This window comes from Opisthocomus hoazin, chromosome 4, assembly GCF_030867145.1.
Source record: "Opisthocomus hoazin isolate bOpiHoa1 chromosome 4, bOpiHoa1.hap1, whole genome shotgun sequence".
Classification (NCBI taxonomy): Eukaryota; Metazoa; Chordata; class Aves; order Opisthocomiformes; family Opisthocomidae; genus Opisthocomus; species Opisthocomus hoazin.
In genome coordinates this window covers 91,874,043-91,898,520 of record NC_134417.1, presented here as the reverse complement: position 1 = coordinate 91,898,520, position 24,478 = coordinate 91,874,043, and the positions used below count along the sequence as shown (strand labels likewise).

The window sequence follows — 24,478 nt, the reverse complement described above, 5'->3', positions numbered from 1 at the left end:
GGAGGGCTGGAGTGTTCATAAGGTTCATATCTCCTGATCAATAAAATTGGCAGGAAGCTGAAAGAACTTGGTTGTCCTAAACATAACTTGACTTTAGAGAGGGGGAGAAAGTGTTTGCAGCTGGAAACTGGAAGCAAAGACCAAAAGCGGGTGCTCTGATAGGTGTTATCACACTCCAGAGACTGCAAGTGAGCTAGGAAGAGGACTGTGTTTAGCTATGTTTAGCAGCAGAGGCACTGTTCATGGAGAGATGTTTCAAGATTCCACCTGGTATCTTCAGCTGAAAGTCAAGTGACTACACACTCCTCCATGAAACTCCAAATTTGCATTACATGGTCTCAGTGCCTGATGACGCCTTGAGAACAAGACTCTTGCTGGAGATTGCCTTTTGCAGATTAAACTTTCCAGATTGTAACATAGATCAAAGCAAGGTGTGACTGTTTCCCTGCTGTATTGAGAAGGGAGCAGTGTGAAAAGCAATTAAAACTATTTCTACTTTTTTTTTTTTTTGGTAATCTTAGATGATCTTCCCAGCAACGGAAATGTATAGTTGAGGGAACTGACCTATAAAGTCGCCTTCCTGTGAGTGGTGTTTTCATTCTACCACTGTAGTAACTACCAAAACCCATAGAGACAGGCAGAAGTTTGGCGGTTCACATAAATTAAAGTTTATGAGATTGGAATCCTAAAGCTTCACCCAGGTCCTACTGAAATAGCTCAAGAAAGCCCTCCTGGCTTCACGACATGAGAGATGGAGACTACAGCAGGTTGATTCTGTTTCAGTGGATACTTTGTCTTTGGTGGGAACTGGATGGGGGACTTTTGAAAGCTGTGGGAAGGATGCAGGTGACTCTAGTTGATGTGTGAACAAGCTCTACAGATGTTTCCACCAAAGTTAATTTTAGACACTGCAAGTAGCCACCCTGGAGTCATTGTATAGTGAGTGACTGAACTAGTCTCTGAAAGATGAGTGACAGCAACTATGTCAGCCTTCCAGTACCTGAAGGGGCTGGCAAGAAAGCTGGAGAGGGACTTTTTACAAGGGCATGGAGTCATAAGTCAACGGGTAACGGCTTTAAACTGAAAGAGGGCAGATTTATGTTAGATACAAGAAGTAAGTTCTTTACTATGCAGGTGATGAGGCACTGGAAGAGATTGCCCAGAGAAGTTGTTGATACTGCTTCCCTGGAAGTGTTCAAGGCCAGGTTGGACGGGGCTTTGAGCAACCTGGTCCAGTGGAAGGTGTCCCTGCCCATGCCAGGGGGTCTGGAACCAGGCAATGTTTAAGGTCACTTCCAGCTCAAACCATTTTATGATTCTATGATTCTCTGGAGGCTTCACTGAAGACATCTATCTCTACACATTGTTTGCAGATATAAGGATCTCCTAGCTCCAGAGCCTAAAGTTAGTGCCCATGAATGCCTCCTAGCTCCCAGTCCTCTGGGGGTTGAGTAGGTTGAGATTTGGAGATATGGCACCTTAAGATTCCACATTCCCAACAAGACTACAGGGGCAATACACTCAACAAGTCCTCTGAAGCCTGAAACAGTGTTTTAGAAGGTGTCTTTAGTCCAGATACTGTGATCCAGTGGTTTGCATATAACTTAACAATGAAACAAAAATGTACACAGCGCAGCCAAAGTGAAAACACCCTTTGGCTTGGCACTGGCTCCAATTCACAGGTGCTTTTCTGCCACTAGTTGTTCCCGGAATTAATATAAAGCTCAAGAAAACCCACATCAAGCCATTTAGATAGGGAAAACAAGTTCACTGGGTCCTCTGCTTGGTCTTCTCCTGTGGGCTCCTGGACGCTCCTGCAGAAACTTGCCTCCTTCCTACAGCTAAGCTTTTGCATGGGTTTCAGCTCAGCACTTAGCTTTCCTGGGTGGGACTTTTTCAAGGAACTTCACCATCCCAACTGCTAGGTGTTATGGAATGATTCATCTGGAGACTTCTACAGTGTAGACACATCCCAGTCAGTCACCCAAGCTGTCTTGACAGTCTAGCCACTACAGTCAATGGAGGCAAGGCCATGATTCACCTCCTCCCAAAGCAGACGTCTAAGTGGGGCGGATGAATCGTGCCCTAGAAGTGCCTGTTTCTCTCCACTGACTGATTACAAAAGCAGGCTGGGGTGAGTAGATCAGCTGGAGATGTCCATGTTGCAGACATCAGAAGGTAGGCAAGATGAACACAGTTCCAGGTCAATGTGAGCTGCCTTCCTCCCTCTTTTAATGCGATGGACAGAGACACTTCTGAAGTTCATGTTATTTGTCACGTCCTCCCTTCCTGGGGTAGCATGAATTGTCCTCTGATGTTAAGCGAGATTAATCTTCTCCCAGAAGTGCAGCTGAGTTAGAAAGAGGCATCTAAGTTTAGGAAATCAGCTGAAAATGCTTTGCTTTCCCAGGCATCTCCTATTTTGTCCACCTAAAGTAGATTTACTGGAGGGCACATTCTTGGGTGAACCAATATCTTGGTTCTAGACTCCTACCTAGAGCATTCGGGATCCAGAAATGGGTGTCCCTATGTCTCACTTGCCTGGCAAGAACTGATTTGTAAAGCCTAGTCTACGCAAAGTTAGCAAAGTCACTGAGATGTGCTATCTGACCACCTAAATGTTCATTTCCTTTTCACTTCTGTCCCCTCTTGACCAAGTACCCACCAGGAAGGGAGTTAACTGGCTGCAAGGACCCTTTTCCCCTAAAAAGGACAGACACTAAAACATTTTTTATCCTAGCCTGGAGAAGTACTAAAGTCAAGCTAATTTTGTTGTGAACTCCAGCAGTGATAGAATTTTTGTACTTTTTTTTTTTTACTCAGAGCAAAAGAGAGTGAAGGCATATTCCCTGACTGCCCTGTTGATAATTCAAACTCACCAGGCTGTTCCCAAATGAAAACCGCATAGCAAAAACGAATGTAAACAGAAATACATGCTGCCCAGGCAGGTTTCTGTTTGTCATTAATTCTGAGCAGAAAAGTCAATCAAGAGATTTAATTAGAAGAAAAGGAAATTATATTCTAAAAATCCCTTCAGTTTTAGTAATCAAGGTTATTATTAGAAGCACCAGTAAAAACAATTTTAAAATCTACCTAATTAGCTAGATATCTGCTGATCTCTGCATAGCTGACTTGTTTGTCTGTAAGGCTTCAACCAACATAATGGTTCACGGACACTCCTTTCAGTAGACTTCCATTTGGCTGAGCACAGGATTTGCACTCATGTTTTGTTGGGTTTTTTTTCTATTTCACTCTCCCCGCTTTAACAAAATAATTCACAGATTGATGGTAAAAGCTCCATAGCCTTGTGACAGCATGGCAAAGCTGAAAATTTGTGAAAATTCCCAAATTGAAACCGGTGTGAAAGTAAAGTGAATATGTGGTAAACTAACATCCAGGAGGACACCGCCAGCCATTCTTACATTTTATTTTTAAAACACTTTAACCTGATGAGAAAGGCCCAGTACTTTGTAAAGTACATGCTTGAATTAAGCAGGTGTGGAAATGCTCTTCTAAACAGTAGAAAATCCTTTCTAGCCTGTACTTTCAGGTCTGTTAACAGCATGCCAGGCATGGCTCTCGACTTGCATGCACCTATGCATGAATGTTTCTAGTAACAGGAGTATCATTGTCCACACAGGTGAATAGCATTGGTATTAGACACATGTTAAGCCGTAGGAGAGGTTTTACCCAAGTTGTTTCTGTTTTAGCAGGGCTACATTTCCATCCTCTTTCCTCTACAGCACAGGAAATTTAACTGCTTATGGCAGTGAATTTATGCAGCACTCCTGCATCACTTAGCTCAGAGCTGGGTTTTTAAGTTCGCAAGGTCCAAACAGCTTGACTCTTTAAGGTCGGTTTTAGTGCACAGACATTTCATGGTAAGATTCAAATATGTGAGGCACACTGCTGAATTGTATGATGGCTGTCAGTTTTTGGGGTTCCCCTTCCAAAGACTTGGAGCATGTGTGTTCTACTGTTGGTCTTATTGCTTTATGTAGCTCTGAAAGCGCTTTTGACTGTCTAACTCCTGGTCTTCCTCAGCTGCCAAAATTTCCTAGAAAACCTACCTGCTCTTGTTCAGGTCTGCTTGGCTTTCAAAGAAAAAAAACATGGGTTTGATCTTCTAGTTGCAAAGAACACTAGCGCTATGAGCTGAGCATCTTTGGGAAGAAGAGGAACAACAATGGATTAAGGCTTTGAAAGGATGAGGAAAAGGGAAGGAAGGTATTAAAGGCAGAGTTGTTTGCCTTGCTGGGCCTGTAGAGAACTTCAGGAGAACCATGATGTTGTTTTGGGGAGGGATGACAGTGGAAAGGATGTTTTCCGGGGAGGGCAGTGCAGAGAAACTGAAGACATTGATTTTCTGTCCCTGTGCTTGTGAACCAAGTACAAAGGTGAAAGTCTGCCTGACAGCGTCTCTTTTTCCTTGGGTTTTTTCACAGGTCCTTGGCAATTGGTCACCAATATTCTTCCCTTGGGACTCAGCCCATCCTCTGCGGTAGCATCCCAGGGCTGGTACCTAAGCAGCTTCGCTTCTGTCGGAACTATGTGGAGATCATGCCCAGTGTAGCAGAAGGGGTGAAGATTGGGATCCAGGAGTGCCAACACCAGTTTCGAGGCAGAAGGTGGAACTGCACGACTGTCAATGACAGCTTAGCCATCTTCGGACCTGTGCTAGATAAAGGTGAGTGCAGTGCTACGGGTTTAGCAATAGCAACATCCATGGTGGAGCAGCAGCAGAGATCTTGAGGAAACCTACTGCAAACTCATTTGCTTGCGATAAAGTGCCGTGTAAAATGGGCTGCTGGAGACAGGACTTGAGCTTGGTAAAAGAGAGATGTAACACAGGCAGGGAAAATTTTATTGGCCCAGGACATCATCCAAGCAGTTCTAACCTGACACAGAAGGTCTTTTGTAGAGACAAGAAGATAATTAAGCCTTGTCACAGGGTTAGCAAGTACATTTGTGCCTCTCCAATGTAAGGACGGTGGTTACCCACCACCTCCATTGTACAGCCAACATCCAGTCACAGGTAACCACTATTTCTACCCTAAACCTCTACTGGGACTGTATAGGTGACCCAAAGAACTGGAAGTACCCCATTCAGCAGAGAGTGGGGTCATCTCTGACCCTGCTTGGAGCAGGAGGTTGGACCAGAGACCTCCCAGGGTATCTTTCAACATGAATTCTCCTATGATCCTATGTTCCTTGGAAGGAACGCAAAGGATTATTGTGTTTTCAGCAGTCAATCTGGAAGTCTGGCTCCTTTTCTGACCCCATGGCATTTCACGCCACATTTTCAGCTCTCTTGATGATTGCAGAGGGGAAATGATGGGCTGTTGCAGAATGGTTCCTAGGGGCTGGACTTATCATATACTATCAGTTTTGATACCATAATGCGATATAATGAAGATCAGAGGCCTGAGGAAATCACCACCAGTTAATGATTCTGCTTTCATCGGTTATGAAAGTGACAAATTAAGACAGGGTGCTAATTCAGGCAACTATTTCTGACTTCGCACCCATTGATACAAGTGGGAGCACTTAGAAATGTTTTGCCCTAAGTTGTTGAATGTAGTGGAATTTAAGCACTTGGCTAAGTCTGAGTATCTGGCCTTTTCCTCTGCAAGTTGGCAGGAGCCTATTTTAGCCTCGAAGAACTGTATTATCCTTCTTTGCCATCACAGCATGCCTTTTAAAGTCCAATCTGCACCTGCTGGTGTCAGTAAGTCTGCATCAAGGTCTGCCTTTCCCTTTAGCACAAAGGGGTTCATCCAAGAGTCAGACTCGCTTTACATCTGATTCCTGCCCAGACGGCAAATCTGGGTACCCTGTGCAGAGGTGCGCAGGAATATGGCTACTTTCTCTTAGGAAAGTGCCAGCAGAAGAGGCTTGGAAATGATATTTTCTTTGTTCTTTCTTTCTTTCTTGGTTTTGTAAAAAAGAAACAGTTACAGGTTCCTGACAGTCTGAGAATTGGAATTAGTTTGTCTGGTATAGCAGAATAGCACCATTTTAACATGTATGAGGAGACGAGGGAGCATCTGGGATAGTTTCAGTGAATCTCCTGGGCTGGCGTAAGTAGCTGATCTACAGCCTCCTTGGGGCGTGTTCTTCCAGTGCTTGCCATCTGGAAATTGGGGCTTTGTTCATTTTTCCCCTGCTGTGTTACTTGGAACAGACTTAGGCTTTTCCTCTTGTGTGAATTTTGAAAAAAAAGGACAGCCAAGAGAGAGAAAAGCCTTGATGTGTATCGTGGCAGGGCCTCCACCAGCCACAACAGGCATTTTACATGCACCCAGCAGGGGAAGGGTGGTTTCAGCTGGGGAGGTTAGAGATGAGGAGCTGAGGCACCTTATTAATGCTGGTGTCACTAGTCAGGTTTAGTGGTGAGAGATCACTCCAAAAGAACTGCCCCTGCAAGATCTGCAGTGTGGTGCACTCAAGCCCATATCAAACTGAAGCAGAGGAAGTTCCACCTGAACTTGAGGAAGAACTTCTTCCCTCTGAGGGTGACAGAGCACTGGAACAGGCCGCCCAGGGAGGTTGTGGATTCTCCTTCTCTGGAGATATTCAAGACCCACCTGCACACAGTCCTGTGCAGCCTGCTGAAGGTGACCCTGCAGGGGTTTGGACTGGGTGACCCACAGAGATCCCTTCCAACCCCAACCATTCTGTGATTCTGTGATTCTGTGAAAGTGTCATACTGCAATGTTTTACATGCAATTAACACACCTGTTCTGGGTGCATCACTCCTGGGTGACTATAGCAGTTGAATTAGGCCAGCAAAGCAAAACTGAATACTTCTCCCATAGGCAAAATACCAGAGTGATTTGCCCAAAGGCATCCACCGGGCACGGGCAGTAAGTGAACCACATAATCCAATGCTTTTGCCTAGTCACAAGGCTGGATGTCCTCAAGGACACATGGAGCACATTGCACTCCCAGATGCTCTCGGATTAGATGCTCCACATGTCCTGTAGCAATTACACCCTGTGCACGAGGAAAGCGATCCTCACCTCCTTACTGACCGAAGAAGCCCAGATCCCACAAGCCGCCAAACGCTCTTATCTCACAACAGTGTCAACATGAAGGGTCTGTCCCTGCTTGAGACTGCAGGCTTTCGGTAGCCGGGCTCAGGGAGGGAAAGGAGGCTGGGACGATTTCATAACTGAAGAATGTTGTTCCTTGAGGGAGAATCAAACCACCCTTCATTTTTGCTTCACCTATAGCAGGAGAGAGGAGAAAAAAAAAACAGCTCAGTTGCATTCTTGTGCAGCATATCCCCCAGGGTAGGAACATATTTGAGCTCCTACCCAGAAAGAGTGAAGGAGAAAAGGAGAGAAAAAGAAAGGAAAGAAAGGAAAGAAAGAAAGAAAGAATGAAAGGAAAGGAAGGAAAGAAAGAAAGAAAGGAAAGGAAGGAAAGAAAGAAAGAAAGAAAGAAAGAAAGAGAAAGAAAGAGAAAGAAAGAAAGAAAGAAAAGAAAAGAAAAGAAAAAAAAAAAGAAAAGAAAAGAAAAGAAAAGAAAAGAAAAAAGAAAAGAAAAGAAAAGAAAAGAAAAGAAAAGAAAAGAAAAGAAAAGAAAAGAAAAGAAAAGAAAAGAAAAGAAAAGAAAAGAAAAGAAAAGAAAAGAAAAGAAAAGAAAAGAAAAGAAAAGAAAAGAAAAGAAAAGAAAAGAAAAGAAAAACTCTGCTCTGCAGCTTGAATTTTAAGTCAGCCAAGATCTGAGTGCAGCTTCTTGTCCGAGTCAATAGGGACCCCATCCTCCTTCAGCACAAACGAGCGCAGTCACTAACGCAACTCCCTTTTGCCTTATAGGACTATCTGCAATTCTTTCACTGAAAATGACTGATTTTAACGCCTTCAGGAAATACTTTCTAGGCCTAAAGTTCACCGAGGCTGCCTCACTGTCTGGGCTGCCGTTGCTGCTTTGGCATCTCATTGCTGGGCCTGAGCTGTGATTCAGCAGTGCCAAACTGTCACCGGACTCTGGTCCCATGAAGAGCCATATTCTGATATCTTGTCTCAAATTGGACTCTTTCCCAATCGGTCTGCTTACAGAAAGAAATCCCATGTTTTAGCAATATTTATGTATATTTTTATATATGTACACACAATATAGCTATATTTATGTATGAGGTTTTTTTACATTTCCCTGTCCAGGCCTAATGAATCACATATTAAGCAGCAATGGTATTCATCAGCCCAGCTGCAAGGGAATGGTCATGTTCAGGGGATCCAGACCTGCTGCTATTTGGAGGCAATACTTGACAGGTTTGGCCCTATGTCCCTCTAGCTCTTCTTATGTCACTTGGGACATACGAAGGGCAGAAGTCCCCCATTCCATTCAACTATTCAACTACTCAATTTTGCCTCTCTTTTGCTGTGGAATAAATGTTTCTCATTCAGAAGGAAAAGAGTTGCCTTCCTCGCTGTGCTGTGCTACTTGCATGGGGAATGATTCAGGCATTAGCAGCAGGTGAAATAATTGCTGTGGGGCTATTGGAAGGGTGTTTTTCTCCTCCTTTGTGGTCTTGGGAGTGTATGAACATCTGTGTAGCTCCACGGAGAAACATTCAGATACCACTGTTGGGTCTTTCTCGCAAAGTGCTAGGTCCCATCCCACCCAAGACTAGGTTGGACAGGACTCTGAGCAAACTGATCCAGTTGAAGATGTCCCTTCTTACTGCAGGGGGGTTGGGCTAGATGGCCTTTAAAGGTCCCTTCCAACCCAAAGCATTCTGTGATTCGATGAATAGGTGGCTCAGGTATCCCAGACTATTGAGAATGCAAAGAACAGGATGCCTACATAGGAGAAGAAGTGAGCCTGATCTCTTTCCCTCTGCCTAAACCTACCTATCTGTCTATCAGTCATATATAAGAGGCTACAGTTCTTGCAATTTCTGGTTTCCCAGAAGTTCAAATCTCAAATACTGGACAGTAAAAGGAATCCCTCACTTGAAGATTTCTAACAGATTAATTTCTAGAGAAGAAAAAAAATGTTCTCGTTTGTTTCTTTGGGACTGATATGGTTACTTCACCTGTATTGTGGGAAGCAGTGGAGCAGAACACAGCCATCGCCACACAATATTAAGTGTTCACCTTAGCCACAGCTCACACCCAGCTACTTACTGGAGAGGTCTGGCAGTTTGTAAAGTAGATGCCATACCTTTCTGTTTCCCAAGGACAAGGCAAGATTTCTTGGTTGATTTTAAAAATACAGAGGATAAAACTTTGGAGGATGTAGTAGAGGGACATGCCATCAAAGGCAACAGAAAACGAACTGTGTAACCTAACAGGTGTTTCCCTTCTCATACTTAAGTGGTAATTACTCGGAATTGTGTCTTTTGCCCTGTTTTTAGCACTTATGGACTGAAGATGCTGATCACGTTCAAGTTGTGGTGCATTTTCTAGTCTTTCAACATCTTGCTAGCTCTCTTTGAAACTCCTCTGGGCAGAAATATGAACAGCTCTCAAGAGAAGTAATACAATAAAAGCTTATCATGGCCCTGTCTCTTTAAAGGACCTCAGCACATAATTAAGTCAAAATAAAAGTTTCCTCCCTCTCCTCCCCCTATTCAATAAAAGTAAATTACCTCAAACTATTTAAGCCCCCAGTTCGTTTAAATTTAAAAAGGGAGCCCTTGTCTATCTATTTCTTTCACTCACTCCCATCTCCTTCTGCTAAAGACCGGCCGGGGCTTTAAACCTGCCAGCTGGACTGAGAAATGGTTAATAGTTATTGTGGAGGAGCAGCTTTTAATGAACTATTGAAGAATGATACATTGATGGAGTAATGGGAGTTTAAGTCGCTCTGTAATGAAACAGGTTCTCAGCGCGGACCCATTGTGGTGTAAATATGGCACGTCTCTCCCACTGTTTGGTCAGGACTAAATAGCAGGGGCCAGAGGGGGGTCAGCTTATGGGGTCTCTGCTTTAGTTAATCAATCTGATTGGATTAGGGTCACTGCGATCCCTAATAATGTCAAAGGTTACGCCAAACTGGATTAAATGCTTTGTTGGGGAGGGCTCAGATTCTTTCAGCTTTCACCGATGGGGCTTGTTTATTAGAGTTTAACACTTGTGCAACCTTGGGAAGCCACACCGTCCCTTTTTGTACGTTGGGGCGTTTGCCGGCGTGCGAGGGGGTTTGAACGAGCCAGGGCGGGTGCGCGCACGTCCTGTTGCTTTGTCAAGTGTCTGCGCCCGTCGGATGTGCCCTCTGAGGACATATATCAAATTCCCCAATGGACAAATGAGAGCCTAATGGGTGATGTGGAGGCTCAGGGGCATAAATTCATTCCGGAAATAATTGCTGGCCATCGACCCTGCTAGAAGGCAAAATACGAGAGCCACAAAAGCAGTGGAGTGACCCACTGTTCATGCCCCTCCGGGGTTAACTCTGCTCCTGTCCAGCAAGGAGACGTCCTTTTTCACAGAATCACAGAATCACAGAATAGTAGGGGTTGGAAGGGACCTCTGTGGGTCATCTAGTCCAACCCCCCCGCCGAAGCAGGGTCACCTACAGCAGGCTGCACAGGACCTTGTCCAGGCGGGTCTTGAATATCTCCAGAGAAGGAGACTCCACAACCTCCCTGGGCAGCCTGTTCCAGTGCTCCGTCACCCTCAGAGAGAAGAAGTTCCTCCTCATGTTCAGACGGAACTTCCTGTGCCTCAGTTTGTGCCCATTGCCCCTTGTCCTGTCACTGGGCACCACTGAAAAGAGCTTGGCCCCATCCTCCTGACACCCACCCTTCAGATATTTGTAGGCATTTATAAGGTCCCCTCGCAGCCTTCTCTTCTTCAGGCTGAACAAGCCCAGTTCCCTCAACCTCTCCTCGTAGTGGAGATGTTCCAGTCCCCTCACCATCCTTGTAGCCCTCCGCTGGACTCTCTCCAGTAGCTCTTCATCCTTCTTGAACTGGGGAGCCCAGAACTGGACACAGTACTCCAGATGAGGCCTCACCAGGGTAGTGTAGAGGGGAAGGAGAACCTCCCTCGTCCTGCTGGCCACACTCTTCTTGATGCACCCCAGGATCCCATTGGCCTTCTTGGCAGCCAGGGCACACTGCTGGCTCATGGTTAACCTGTCGTCCACCAGGACACCCAGGTCCCTCTCCGCAGAGCTGCTCTCCAGCAGGTCCACCCCAAGCCTGTACTGGTGCATGAGGTTGTTCCTCCCCAGGTGCAGGACCCTGCACTTGCCCTTGTTGAACCTTTTTGATTCAGTTCCTGTTTGTGCAGTTACTAGAATAAGCACAGAGTGAAATACAGAGTATTAGAGACCACGTGATTGCTTCATTATTAAACTGGGTAGATGACTTGCCTTCCAGCACTTCCAGCTCACATCAAGGTGGGATGAAATGGGATGGGATGAGATCCCCTTGTCACTTTATTCAGGGAGACCATGAAGAATTACTGTTATCTTCACTCATGATGTTCCTGAAGATGACACTGTCCCATAGGCATGGCAGAGTGTCCTTCAGAAAATGATACCAAATAATTTCTTCAAGGCCACCTGGCAATAGAAAGGACCAGCAATAAATAGTGTGTTGTTGAGAGAGATATGAAATCTTTGGATCTCTAATGCATCTTTCCTTCCTGCAGTAGAGCGCACACTGCATGTTTATAGCCTGCCAGGACTGCCAGATTATCCAAGCAGACTCCTTGCATGATGCAGATGGAAGAATTTCACCTCAAAACTTCTGGAAAGAAACCAAAATCTAGATTTGACTGTGACATCTCCTCCTAAAAGATATCTTGCCTTGACACACCACCAAGAGACAGACAATCCATCTAACTCCCCTTTCAAAATTCTCCGCATTTCTAACGCAACACTGCTCTGGTGTTGACAACGAGCCACTATATTTTGCTTTGCCAGTTTCAGCATAACTCTTCTAAAGCAGAGCATTTTCTTTGCTTCTTACACTTTTATAAAAAGTTAAAACTGAGGTCTGCAGAAGAGCAGTGGGTCAGCAAAAGTTTGTGTCCATTATGTCAGACAGCAAGACAAGTTGAGGGAGTTCCATCTGATGCTGCAGTCCTCTGGGGCATGATTCATCTGCTGTATTGTAGACAGTTAGGATTCAATTATTCACACCCTGAAGTTTCTACATCTCTCCATCAATCACTGAGGGAATCCAGGGAGACCGGCTCTTGATGAGAAGACTCCTGCTCCCAGGGACCACATGAAGGGCAGAGCAGGCATTTGTCTAGCTTGTGAGAGATGTGGCATTCAAATCACATCCAGGTTCATATGGGATGCTGGGAACTGTTACCTCTAGAGCTAGGCTTATTTTGGACTCTATACCTTAGGGAGATAAGGCTTGAGTCTCACCTTTCTCAAGAAAGCCAAAATGCAGCTGTGTTCATGAATTGACTGTTTTGTCCCTGTTACTACAGCGGATGACAAAGCTCATTTTGTGTCTAGAAAAATCCATGTGAGTTTTTCCCGGGGTTTCACAAGAATGGAACAAGGCTTCTAAATTCAGTTATAATACCTGGGAGACATAAGTCTCCTTTGTATTTTTTTCTTGCTGTGTCATAACAATATCGCTCCACAGGCTCTCTGATAGGGCTGATCTCATCTACCAAAGTCAAATGTCAAAGTCTGAGCTAGTCACCCCAGGCTCCCTTTGCAGTCAGTGGAGAGCAATCGACATCTCCGGAGAGCAATTCGTCTGACCTATCTTCGACACCTATCTCAGGATAACATGAATCATACCAAGATGTTTATTTCTCTCCATTGACTATAGAGGGAGCCTAGGGCTACAGGCTCAGACTTCCATGTGTGTATTTCTTAGAGGCTCAGTTTGGGGGCAAATAGATCCCACCCCCCCGTCTTTCTCCAGTTAGAAAGCAGTCCTGAATCCAGCCTCTGTTGGAGAGGCCATTTTACTAATGCAAGAACATGGCACTGAAAAGGATCTCCTGGACCTCTGAAAACAGGCAGTTCCTTGCTTTTTCAGGCATAATCCCATCTCAGAATGTCTTGCATGATTTAAAATTAATATGTTTAGCAGACCTCATCATATTTTCCTGATGGCATTCTGGCATCTCAGTTGTCTGCGCCAAATTTCTCTCTCCCCCCCCCCCTTTCCCTGCTCTAGATCAGAGTTTTCCACTTCTGCAATAAAGTAAGGCATGAGCAGAAAGCCACAAGATACTGATCCATCCAGGAGGTTAGTTAGATGTAGGAGGTACTCTTCTGCTCTCTCATGAAACTCTTCCCAAGAGGATCTGATTTCCAACCACACCCCGTCTACCTCTCCGCTAATGGCAATTTGGGCAGCTGCCCTGGTATCAACAACGGAGATCTACAAACTCTACCCTGTAACTATGGGGAAGGAAACTGGAAGGATCAGGATTGAAAATGTGACTATGCAAGCTCCACTCAGCCTTCAAGATGCATAAATACTGTAGGCCAGAGTTTTGCCAGTGCTGCTGAGAAAAATCCTGGCAGATCCTCGCTCAAGACAGAAGCATCAGTTGTGTTTAGTGTCAGTGCAAATTGAGCTTGGGTCTGGGGATTACTGCAGGGGATGACACAGTCATAAGCGCCAGCATATCGCTGCCCTGTCTGACTCCACGTTCCAGCCCACAGGTACAGAACAGTTCATATTCATGGTTACAGCATTTCTACAGCAGCATCACAGAGGAACTGCAGTTTGGGGGACATCTCAAACATCTCTGGTTCAGAGCCCACATCAGTACTGGGAGATGAGCATCTTCTGCTGAGCCTGGGCAAGAGCTGCAAGTTGCAACGGCAGCAGAGATGCTGAGGGAACTCGCTGCCTTGTTAGTCCTTCAGCCTTTGGGAGCAGGATACCAAAGAGGTGGTAGAGCAGCTCCTTCTCTTACTGCTGGAGCTGCTGGATGGCCAGGTCACCATCAGAAGGGGTCACTTCAGCCTCTTTTGACTTCAGAGGTGTTCAAGGGCAAGCACTGGGCAGCTGCTTGGTACAGTAGAATAGTAGCCAGAAGACTGTGATTAGCATCACATCTGGCTGCATTTGGCTCTCCATCCCCAGTGCAATCAGGTGAATCAACCGGAGGCTGCACGTGGTCTAGGTTTGGTGGGCTCAGGTGTAGCCTGGGCTTCTTAGCAAGATGCCCTGACCTCATCACCTCTCCACCTGCAAAGTGATCCCAGGATAAAGATCTGGCTCTTGTGCATCTGTACAGTTCTCTGGAGATGAGACAGCCCATGTAAACAGCTGTAAACCGCCAACACCCAGACACAGGCTGCAAACCTGGGAGAGCAGTCATGGTGAAAAGGAAATGGCAGCAACGCCAGGAGCTGATGCTGTTTGCTTTCCGCGCTCCCTCTACCTCCCACTGCACCAGCCCGCCTCTGCCAACCCTGACATGGAGATTTTTTCTGGCGAATAAAACATTAGATGGGGGATCAGGGAGGGGAAAAGGAACAAGACAGCCCGTGGCTACAAAACCGGTGGCGTCTCTCGCGGCGGCGGGAAGCGCTGGAAACTTCTGCCTCGGGCAGCATGCACAATGCGACTGGCTGGCAGCGAGCGGGCAGCGCAGAGTTATAGATTTATTTCCTTCCTCCCCTCCCCTCCCCTTCCTCCCCTTTCCCTGCTGGGTACATCGCATTCCCCAACTGGGCTGAGGCTGGTTGCAACAAGGAGCTCCCTCTGCCGCATCCCAGAGTGCCAAGTCCAAGCGTGGGAGCTAGTCCTAGACAAAAGGCAACAGCAGAGGGAGCCGATTAGCATCCCTTTGTCCCGGGAGAACCCCGGCCCCAAATGGGCCCTCGGCACACAACGGGCGGCACAGACACGCACGCTCATGGACGGGAGCCAAGGAGGGAGACGGCGACGGCGGAGGCTTGGTCGCCTTCATCCAGGCGTTGGGGGGGAAGGAGGACGTGGTGGGTTTCGCCGGCCAAGCACCACTATGGGATAGGTCCTGAGTTGGGGTGCGCCGTCCTCAGGTTTTTTGCGGGTTGAGGAGCTAGACATGCGTCTGCCTGTGCTGCTACGTACCAAAGAGCCAAAACAAAGTCTTTGGACAAAGAAGGATCCAAGCCCATGAATGCGTCTTTTCTTCCCTGTGAGATGTGTTATGAGCTGGCAGTGCCGAATAGATGGAGGGATTTTAAGGCCAGAAGGGGCTGTGGGATCATCTGGTTGGATTCCTGTATAACAAGCAGAGAATTTCCTTCTACCTCTCCCTGAGCAGATATGACAGGGCAGGAAGAGGAAAACCAGGTCCTATAAAGGTGCCCAGCATGCTTCTTTCTGCACTATAGGCTTGCACATCAGGGAACGGGGCTGTCTCCGGCAGAGCAGACCGGGCAGACAGCTGGGGCACTGGCACTTTTTGGCAGGAGGCAGGTTAGCATGCTCCCTGAAAAGGTCTGCTGCAGGTGGAAGTGTGCAACTTGATGCATCAACTTTTCTCGTTCATTGCTTCCTCTGCCCCATTTTTCAGGGAGCACGTCCTTCAAAGGGAGGACTCATCATCCAAGAAGATCCATACGATTAACTAAGAGGCAGGGGTCAGCCATCAGGAGAGGGAGCGGTTCAAAAGGATTGTTATGACTGTGTTTGGATTTCTGTTGTGCATGTGAATGATGGGCTCACAGGAATGATTTGGGAACAGTTGTCTTAAGACTGAGCAGCGAGGACAAAGCAGGAATAAGAGGAAAGCAGACTTTTTTGGGGTCCAGACTCTTGGGAGATGCAAAGTCACAGAATCAGAAAGCTGCATGGGAGACAACACCCAGATGAAATGGGTAGGCACTTCCACCACTCCAGGATAGGCAAGGGTGCTGTACAGAAGTGGCATTTTTTTGAAAAACAGCATGAGATGGGTGAAGCCCAGGTAGCTAAGGATTATGTGAAGTAGACCCCAAGACATTAAGCAGGGAAGTGGATGGTGTACCTTCTTCTGCTCACCCTGAACACGCTCCCATAGGTCACTAAGATGCTTCTGGAGAGTGTTGCCTGCAGCAGATCACTGTAAGATGGGACCATAAAAGAGAGGCATAGATATGTCACAGTATGGATATCCCTTAGGGAAGGACTTGAATGAGACTGTAATGGATTTTTTTGGGCTTAGGCAGGCTTTTTTAGAAAGTAGAAGGCAGCGTGTTGAATATCAGGGAGGCTCTAGAACTTTGGCTGTAGGTGAGCCTAAAACCTGACGGCAAAGCACAGACAGAAAGCTGAAGAGCCCACCAGATCCTGGGAAACACAAAGCTGTGTACGTGTCTTGAGGTGGAACCCAGGAGTGGGTACAGGTCATGGGCAGAAAAATGGAGAGTGTCTTTCCCTTTTTATTTCCTCTTTACCTATCTCACCCTTCCTAGAGTGGAAAAATGGTTTACAAAGCACACATGTTATTTGGCTGGCTTCTCCAGACCCAGCCTGGACCAGTGACTGGGAGCCTTGACCAGTGACAGGGAGCAAGGGAGAAAAGAGAGGTTCTGGTTCTGGCTCTGCTTTTGGCTGTGATGGAGACAGTGGAGAAGGTCTTCCTTCCTCTGCATCTCTGCTTCCCATGCAGTGCACCACAGAAATGACTGGATACTTCAAAGAGAATGACACCCAAGCAGGTCGTATGCAGGGCCCTGAAGCTCTTGCAACATAAATTTGGTAGCTTTACCGGCCTACTTATGACTGTTGCTCTCAAGTTTGATTGACGGGGCAGTAATGCTTCATGGAACCCTTCCGGTAAGCTGCAGTTTGTTGACTAAGCGCCTGGCACAATTTCCTCTCCATTATATCCAGGTGCTAAATCACATTAAATGATAGCTAATAATTACGGTTTATCCCTTCCTAATCATGCTACTTTCCCAGGGAAGCTGTTGCCACAGGGATGTTGTGGGAGTGTGGATGGTTGGGGAGGGCACAAGGAGATATTTCTGTTCACCCGGAGCCATAAAATAGTTGGAAACCCCTTAGGCTAGACACACAGGATCCAGCCTAGGAGATATTATATTTTGTAAAAAATGTATTGATTTATTTTCTGGGCCAGTTTTCTATCAGAAAATGCAGCTGCATCAAAATGGAGATGTTTTGCAGGACCCTCTCAATTTCAAGGCAAAAAACACAGAGCTTTGTCTTTCTTGTTTTGTTTTGCGCGTTTCAGACAGTTTCGTTTGAGTTCTTGAAAAGAAGCCATTTCACTTCATTTTGAGCATAATCATATGTCAAAATAGAAAATCATTAAACTATCAAAGAAGCACACTGCTGTGTGCTGTACCTTTAATAATTTATAGAATATAGAAGTGTTTTGATATTATTGAAGCTGAATGATTTTATCTTGTAAAAAAAAATATTCTGACATTAACTTCACAAAATACTTCAACAGCCTAAAATATCTTTTTCTCCCAGTCTCTTGTCACATGGAACATATCAGACTCTCATATTGTCTGTTTAATTTTTAGCTCTTAAAAATAAAACAAAACATAATTTCCCATAATATGCTAATTTGATTTTTTGTCTCTCATTACTGATTTAGGCACGACATACTCTCCACAAGCCTTGATTCGCACAGGCTGCCTAAATCCAGATTAACCGAGAGTGGAGTATTAGCAGTGCTGTCCTAAAGACCCCTGCAAATTCATAAAGCTGTCTTACAGCTGTATAAAAGGAGAACTGTAACAGATAGGTCCCAAATCTATGACTTTCTCTCCCTCGTTATAAACACTGAGTCCTGTCATGAAGACGCTCCAACAGGAAATTGCACACCTTCTTGTTAGAGAAGAAAGAAAAAGGGGAAAAGCATTTTAGTGCTGGTGGTTTTGGTGGAGAAAGATATTTCTGCTCATACACTTTCAGTCTGCTTTCCTGGCTGCATTTTGCATATAGATTCCTTGACAGATGAACTTGAAGACATAGACATATCTTGAGAGAAGTAGACGGTAGCTCAGTGGACCATGGCCAGTCTATGACACGTGTTCAGTCTGTGTACAGCACAGTGGCCCTTTGATGAGATTTGCAATCGAAGTATCATCTGAAATGAGGAATATTCTCTGTATTTAGCTCTCCTGAGCGCAGTGTCTTCTCAATCAAAAGTTAATGTGCACTTCACTTTTACACGAACACATCAGAGATGACTTAATGAGCTTCTGAAGGCAAGACTCTGGCAAATAATAGGTTTTGTAGAGTTCTGTTTATGGCTGTATTATTTATGACCCTGGTCCAAACACATCTCCGTATCATGTCATTGATCCCTGAGGAACAGGAAAGGGTTGAAGCCGATGCAAATGCTTGATCATGAAATACTTTATACTTCCATTGAGCAAGACAACAGTTTCTTGCCTTCTTGTGTTGGTTCTCAAGAGGCTAGATGGACAGTGAAGCTTTTGAACTGCTCAGCCAGCAGAAAAGCACCATTGCGGGTTTCAGTTCCATGTTTTCAATGTTTGTCCCAAGGCTTCCGTAACTATATCAAATAATCAATAATCAATATGTAAGAATAATCAAATATAAGAGTTAAAAACTCTCCCTAACACCTCCTCAGTTCAACCAAAGTCAGCCACTAACCTTCAGAATATTCTTGTCCGATCAGTCATTAATACTTTTCGTCATTATTCAAGTTAAGATTAGTGTGACTTCCCTGAAATCTTTAAATCAACCTGACTTATGTCAGTGTGTTTTCAAAAAGAACAGAGTAGGAAAAGCTAAAAAGGTGTTTGTTTTGTGGGTTTGGTCGTTGGGGCTTTTTTAAGGAATCCAAACATATCTCCATTTTTAACCTGACTTTTCATGTAGATATTTTATAAATGGATGATGCTTTGCTCAAACAGCCGTACACTGGTGCCAGCTACAAAATAATAGTTATTCAAAATCTCCAGAGCTGGAAAGATGCAATTCAAAAATATATGTATCAGCATTATAGCTCCACTGGAAAAGAGGCTGTAATCACCCGTGTTGCAACTCAGTGAGGTCACTGCGTCAAGCACTCTGAACTATTAACTACATGTATTTGCCTATTTTATGGGATTGACCACTAATACGGTTGACCAAAAGCTGAAAGTATATTGGGCTTTTCTAGCTGGGGCTGGGTGTGCTGATATTTGAGAGGCTTGGAGCTGACTGCTAGTTTGTTAATCCAGGGGTGCACCTTCTTTTGTGAGGCTTGTGCCTCCTGATGATTTAGACTTTTCTTTGGTTTCATAAACCCTGCCAGAAGACGAAGGATGTTCTTAATTCAGACTAGCCTAACTTAAAATGACAGAAGAGCTAAAATTGTTGCTGCTTGAGATCAGACAGCTTGGGATGAACCTCTGTGTGGGGTGGTGGATCTTCACTCTGTGAGCCACATCAGAAATTCTGGGCTAGTGGTGTACCAGGATATCTCAGAGGATGACGGTGGCTCCTCTGGAGCTAGCCTGGGCAAGCAAGACACATCCCAGAGTAATACAGCCCAGTGATACTGGGCTTCTAGCCCTCATGCAGTATAGCCCTACTGCTAACCAACCACGTGCCACAGCTGGGGCACAGAACAATATGCAAAAGTTTGGAGAGCCACATGTGATTCAGGAGCTGCTGGGAAACCACTCCTGCCCTAACAACCTGAACTTCAGCTACTCATCCAAGCTAATACCCAAACATGCCTTGAACGTAAGCTGGTCACCTGAAGTAATACGCAAACTGCCTTGCCTTAAAACCTGTTTTAACCCAATTTAGCTAACCAAGATTAACCAGCCTGGGTGAAGAATGTGTCATCTTTCTGTAGAGCTTACCAGCTGGGAGCTCTTCATTTCTATGCTTGATCTCTAAGCAGCTTTTAGAGACTGTGGGAATCTGCAGATCGTGGACATTTTGCTTCTTAAGTTAAATGTATTCAACCAACAGGACTTTGCTTTTCAAAGACTGGCATGTTGCACTTCGCATTAAAATAAGGGCAAACACAGGCCCTGAAATTTGAAGAACCCCTGCAGTGCCTCACCAAAAATCTCTCCTCTCTAAATGAGATGACATCTCCAGGGTGAAGTGGAAACCTATTCTCAGCTCTGCTTTGCTCAGATCTGCTCTCAGTTCCCGAACTCTCAGCAGGCCTCCACCAATCCCCAAAATTAGCATCAAAGTTGATGGTGATGCCCATAGCGCTTATGCTTATCAGGAGCAGAAGACCAAGCATGCAGATTAGAAGAAAAGGATACTAAATCTTCACCATAGCCATGAAATGTAGCAGAAAAAATGCACATATTCAAGAAAGCCAAGAGGATGGTGGGACCTGGGAGTAATTTATGGGCAGGAGATAGTATATCTTACCAGCACTGGGGTTGCTTCACAGCAGAATAGGATTGGGCAGTGTATGGGTGATCTAACTTCAACAGCTCCAACTGACTGCCTTCCACACCAGGAGGTCCAGCAGTGTCCATAACACCTGAGCCCTGTGGCTGGTCACCAGTGACATACCCAGCATGGGAGGCATGGCTGAATTTCTGAAGAGTGATGCTCAGCTCAGGAGCAACAGTGTGGTCTCCAGGTATAAGCCAGGAACCAAAACTGATTTCCTGCAGCCCAGTGACAGATTTCCACCCTTCCCCAGCTCATACCCTTTGTCAGCACATTGCAAAGGCTCCATATCCTATTGCCAGTTGCTTAATCCATTCCTTCCTGCCCCATCATCAACATAATAATACCCCACTGAGGAGACCCACCCACTCAGAAATCCCCCTTTAAGACCCTGCAAAGGAGCAGCCAGATTTATCTCTGCCACTGTTCTGGAAAACTAAATGAGGACTCTCCTGCTCTAATCCCCTCTTAAGATTTCAAGATGAGGCCTGTGTCCTCATATTAGCATATCTAACAGCTCCTATGTGTGCACCGCAAGGCTGCTACTCCATGGAGGTATATCATGTACTAACACGTACTTCAGGTACCCTACTATCTCCCTCTGAAGACATAAATGACTGACCCTTTGCAACAACCTCATAAAAATGCCTGAAATGAAGACCTGGGTTAAACAATCTTGGAGATCTTCCTGAAGAATGACTCTCATGACTTATCCTCAGCCTTCTGCTAGAGAGTTTGGAGACTGCTCTGTACCTGTGATGGACAGCATTTCCATTGGCCTCATTTTTGGCATGGCAGCTGTGACTTTCTCGGTGTAGGCAGGAAATAGGCACTTCAGTTTGAGGAAAATTCTGAGATTTCTGCAGCTCCTTTGCACCGGAATGACAGTGAAGCCTTTTAAGTCTTTCACAAGTCTTGAAAAGCCTTGAAAGGGTCTCAAAAACCTGTAGCCAGATGTCAGCTATGGAAAACCTGAAGTTTTGGGGTGAAGGTGACCACCTGGGATGTGGATGACAGAACATTTTGATCAATTGCTGCTCTTGAGGCTTTGCTGTTTCATGCTGAAAGTCTTAAGTTTGTTAGGGAGCACTGACAGTGTTGGGGAGCACGAGGTTTTGTGCTTGTGGTGGATGGCAGGATGCTGGGAAAGGGTAAGGAGGCCAAGGGCCACCATCAGCACTACTGGGTGTGACAACCCATTCTGAGTCATGAAAGACTTTTTTGTCATCACTGTTATCCCACCCACTGGGCGCTGCGTACAATACACCCAGCCTTGACGTGGGGAGCTGTCCTGGGCAGATTTTTAAACTAAACCACTATTACACAGTTACCTGACATTACTGGAGACCAGACTTTCTGACCACAGTTGTGAATCAGGTCTGAATGATGCTAAATTTAAGACCAGGTGATTTGATCTGAGCCTTTTCCCAAGACACAAACCAAGCTGGTCCTCTTAGGACAAACAAATTCAGATGTTTGCTGTGGTTTTTTGGGCCACAGTTTCTGTCTAACTCCTTCATTTTGGTAGTCCCTGACTATTTGGAAGCAGGAAACACTAATATTTCCACTAAGCTCCTGGATGACGTTGTCCACTAAGAGACTTGTCAGGCCATGTAATATGCAAGCCCAAGAGTTTTTACTCCTCCCAGCTAACTTGGGAGAAGCATCTGTTTGGAGAGCTGCATTTTCAGGCCCATAACTGTCAGAAACTTTGTTGTGCCAGCAGAAATCCCAGTTCTCCTTTCCACACTCAGTCTTGCAAGACTTTCACTGGCAAGTCTGGAACTGCATTGAAGACGTGAGCCATTTGCATGATTAAAGGTTGCAGGACCAAGCTGATTAAAAAGATTCAGCAAATTCTCCAATCAGAACATTTGCACAGATCCACTAGGTGAGGAGCTGGCTCTGCGTACGTAGTTGGCTTCTCCTCAGAGTAACTTCCACTGGTTTCCACAGAGAGCTGGAAGTTCTCAGTTTCTCTCAGGATTGATCTCTGCACCTGCAGAGCGAATGCCTGTAAATATTGTTGTGGTTTTGGTGGCTTTTTCTTTATAATATCAAAACCTGCTGCTTTGATTAGAGATGGGGGGAAAAAATCTGACAGTGTTTTCCGGCATTTAGTCCCTAATTGGAATATTACCTTTGGGTATTTAAAAAAAAAAATTAAATTGGCCCAGATATTTTTTTATGAATAACACTTTAATTAAATTTTTACATATTATATGTACATCAATTGAAATAGTTAGACAAATAGCATAAGTGTTAGTCATGTGTCATGTACAAGCAAAAGGATGAATCATTTGAAGACTACGTATTTTACAACAGCCTCTCCCTCTGAGGAAATGTGAGATGCCGAAAGGAGAGGGAAATTAACATGAGAGATGCAAGCGAATGAGAAGAGAGAGCACAGAGAAAAAAGGCAAGGAGAAAGGCAAGGCATCCAGTGGGAATTATAAGCTAAGGGTTCCCTTGCTTACACAGGCAGAAGTCATGGAGTCACAGAATCACAGAATAGTAGGGGTTGGAAGGGAGCTCTGTTCCCCGCTCTGCTACTGATCTGCTATGCAACTTCATAGCATTACTTCGTTTTCCTGTCTTCCTTCCACTTCCACCTCCTCCTTTGGTTTGCCCAGGTTAATTTGACAAGTTTTCCTCCACATCAACTTCAATCACAGCTGGGGGACTGGGGCTAGGCTTTCAGAAGAGCGGTCTAACGGTAAGGGTAGTGAAGCATGAGGCTGGATTGCCTGGGGAAGGGGTGGGAGCTCCGACCTGGGAGGTTTTCAAGAACAGGTTAGACCAACATCTGTCAGGGATAGCTTAGGCAGAGTGGATCCTGCCTTTGGGCAGAAAGGTGCAAGGTCCAAGTCTGATATCTACAATTTTAAGTTCTTCTGGAGCAGGGACTGAGCCTGCCAGTGCACCTAGATAGCAGCTTCATGCAAAACAACAAGAAGTGAGGTGTCACATCAGAAAAAGTAAGCTTTTTGTAGGAAAAAAATATTCCTATACCAAGATGCACCCCTAATTACACTGACTTAACTTTTCTGTCATTTCCACTGAATCAGATAAAGGATATTCTGATTTATAGCAGGCCAAGGAGAGAATCAGGCCCCCCGTTGTTCTGTTGATGGCCAAAATATATTTTTTACTTGACCCGATTTATTCAGTAACTGATTTTCAAAGACATTTCCTAAGGGTTCTTGGTTGGTTTGGGTTTTTTTTTCTGTACTTCACATATCACCTACCCTCTCTCATTACACAGGGCAGCAGCAGTGTTGTCACCAAGGGAGCTTACATTTAACAGCAAGAGAGGAATCTTTCACAGCTCCCATCCCAAGAGACTGCAGGATGCGTGGCTTTGATTTTGTTGCTGTGAGATAGGCAGGGATGAAAGCGATGTGCACTGTCAGTAAACTCCTAAGGTACTGTGTTCCTCCAGCAGTTTGGCAAATGCCTTCTGCTCCCACTAAAGTTGCCAAAGACAGTGTAGGCAACAAAGTCATCACCCTTCCTTATTCCACACACCCCCCGAAATTAATCTGTTGGATAAGGAGCCATGAGTTGTTCTCACCAACTCTGGAGTGCACACACCTGTAGCCATGGGGTGTGGATGCTCTTTAACAGTGTGTAGCAGAACTTCAGGAGCATTTAGGATGCAAAGTCAGGAATAACAGCATGTCCAGTCACCAGATATGAAGGCAGGACTGACATAAGAGTAAACAGGCATTTGGTGAATTAAAAGCAGCAAGAATGAGAAGTGTAAGCTGGAATTGCAAGTTTTCTTACAATCAGATTGGTGAAGCTCTGGAAAAGCCTCACAATGTGAAAGAAAAGAAACATAAACACAGTAATGAAATATAGCCTGAGGAAGGGAATGCTTCATCAAAGTGAATGTTATCATTTGGCCTAAAACAGGTTAACACAGAAAAACCCAAAGACAGAGATGGAAGCTGGATCAAAACCCACAGCACCTGCCTCTTCTTCCCACTCACTCACAGCCCCCATCTCTCTTCAGAGAGATGCCAATCCCCACCTGGTTGTTATTCACATTCTGGTTGCCCATTGTTTTCCTTGCCTGGGAGGACAAAATCCACGTGCAGTTCAGACTGGAAGAGATCATCTCCATAGGAGAGAACATCTCTGCATGCTTCCAGCTCTGCTCGCCATGAAGGCTGATGAGCGTACGGCACAGGA

General features: G+C 45.3%; 1 protein-coding gene across 1 annotated transcript in view; it reads left to right on the top strand.

The window, feature by feature from the left end:
- WNT3A (Wnt family member 3A) overlaps positions 1-24,478 on the top strand; it is an 87,967-nt gene that overhangs the window by 44,902 nt on the left and 18,587 nt on the right. The window contains exon 2 of the mRNA XM_009931356.2: positions 4,446-4,687. Within this exon, the coding sequence (XP_009929658.1) occupies positions 4,446-4,687 (242 nt within the window). The remainder of the gene's footprint in view (positions 1-4,445; positions 4,688-24,478) is intronic.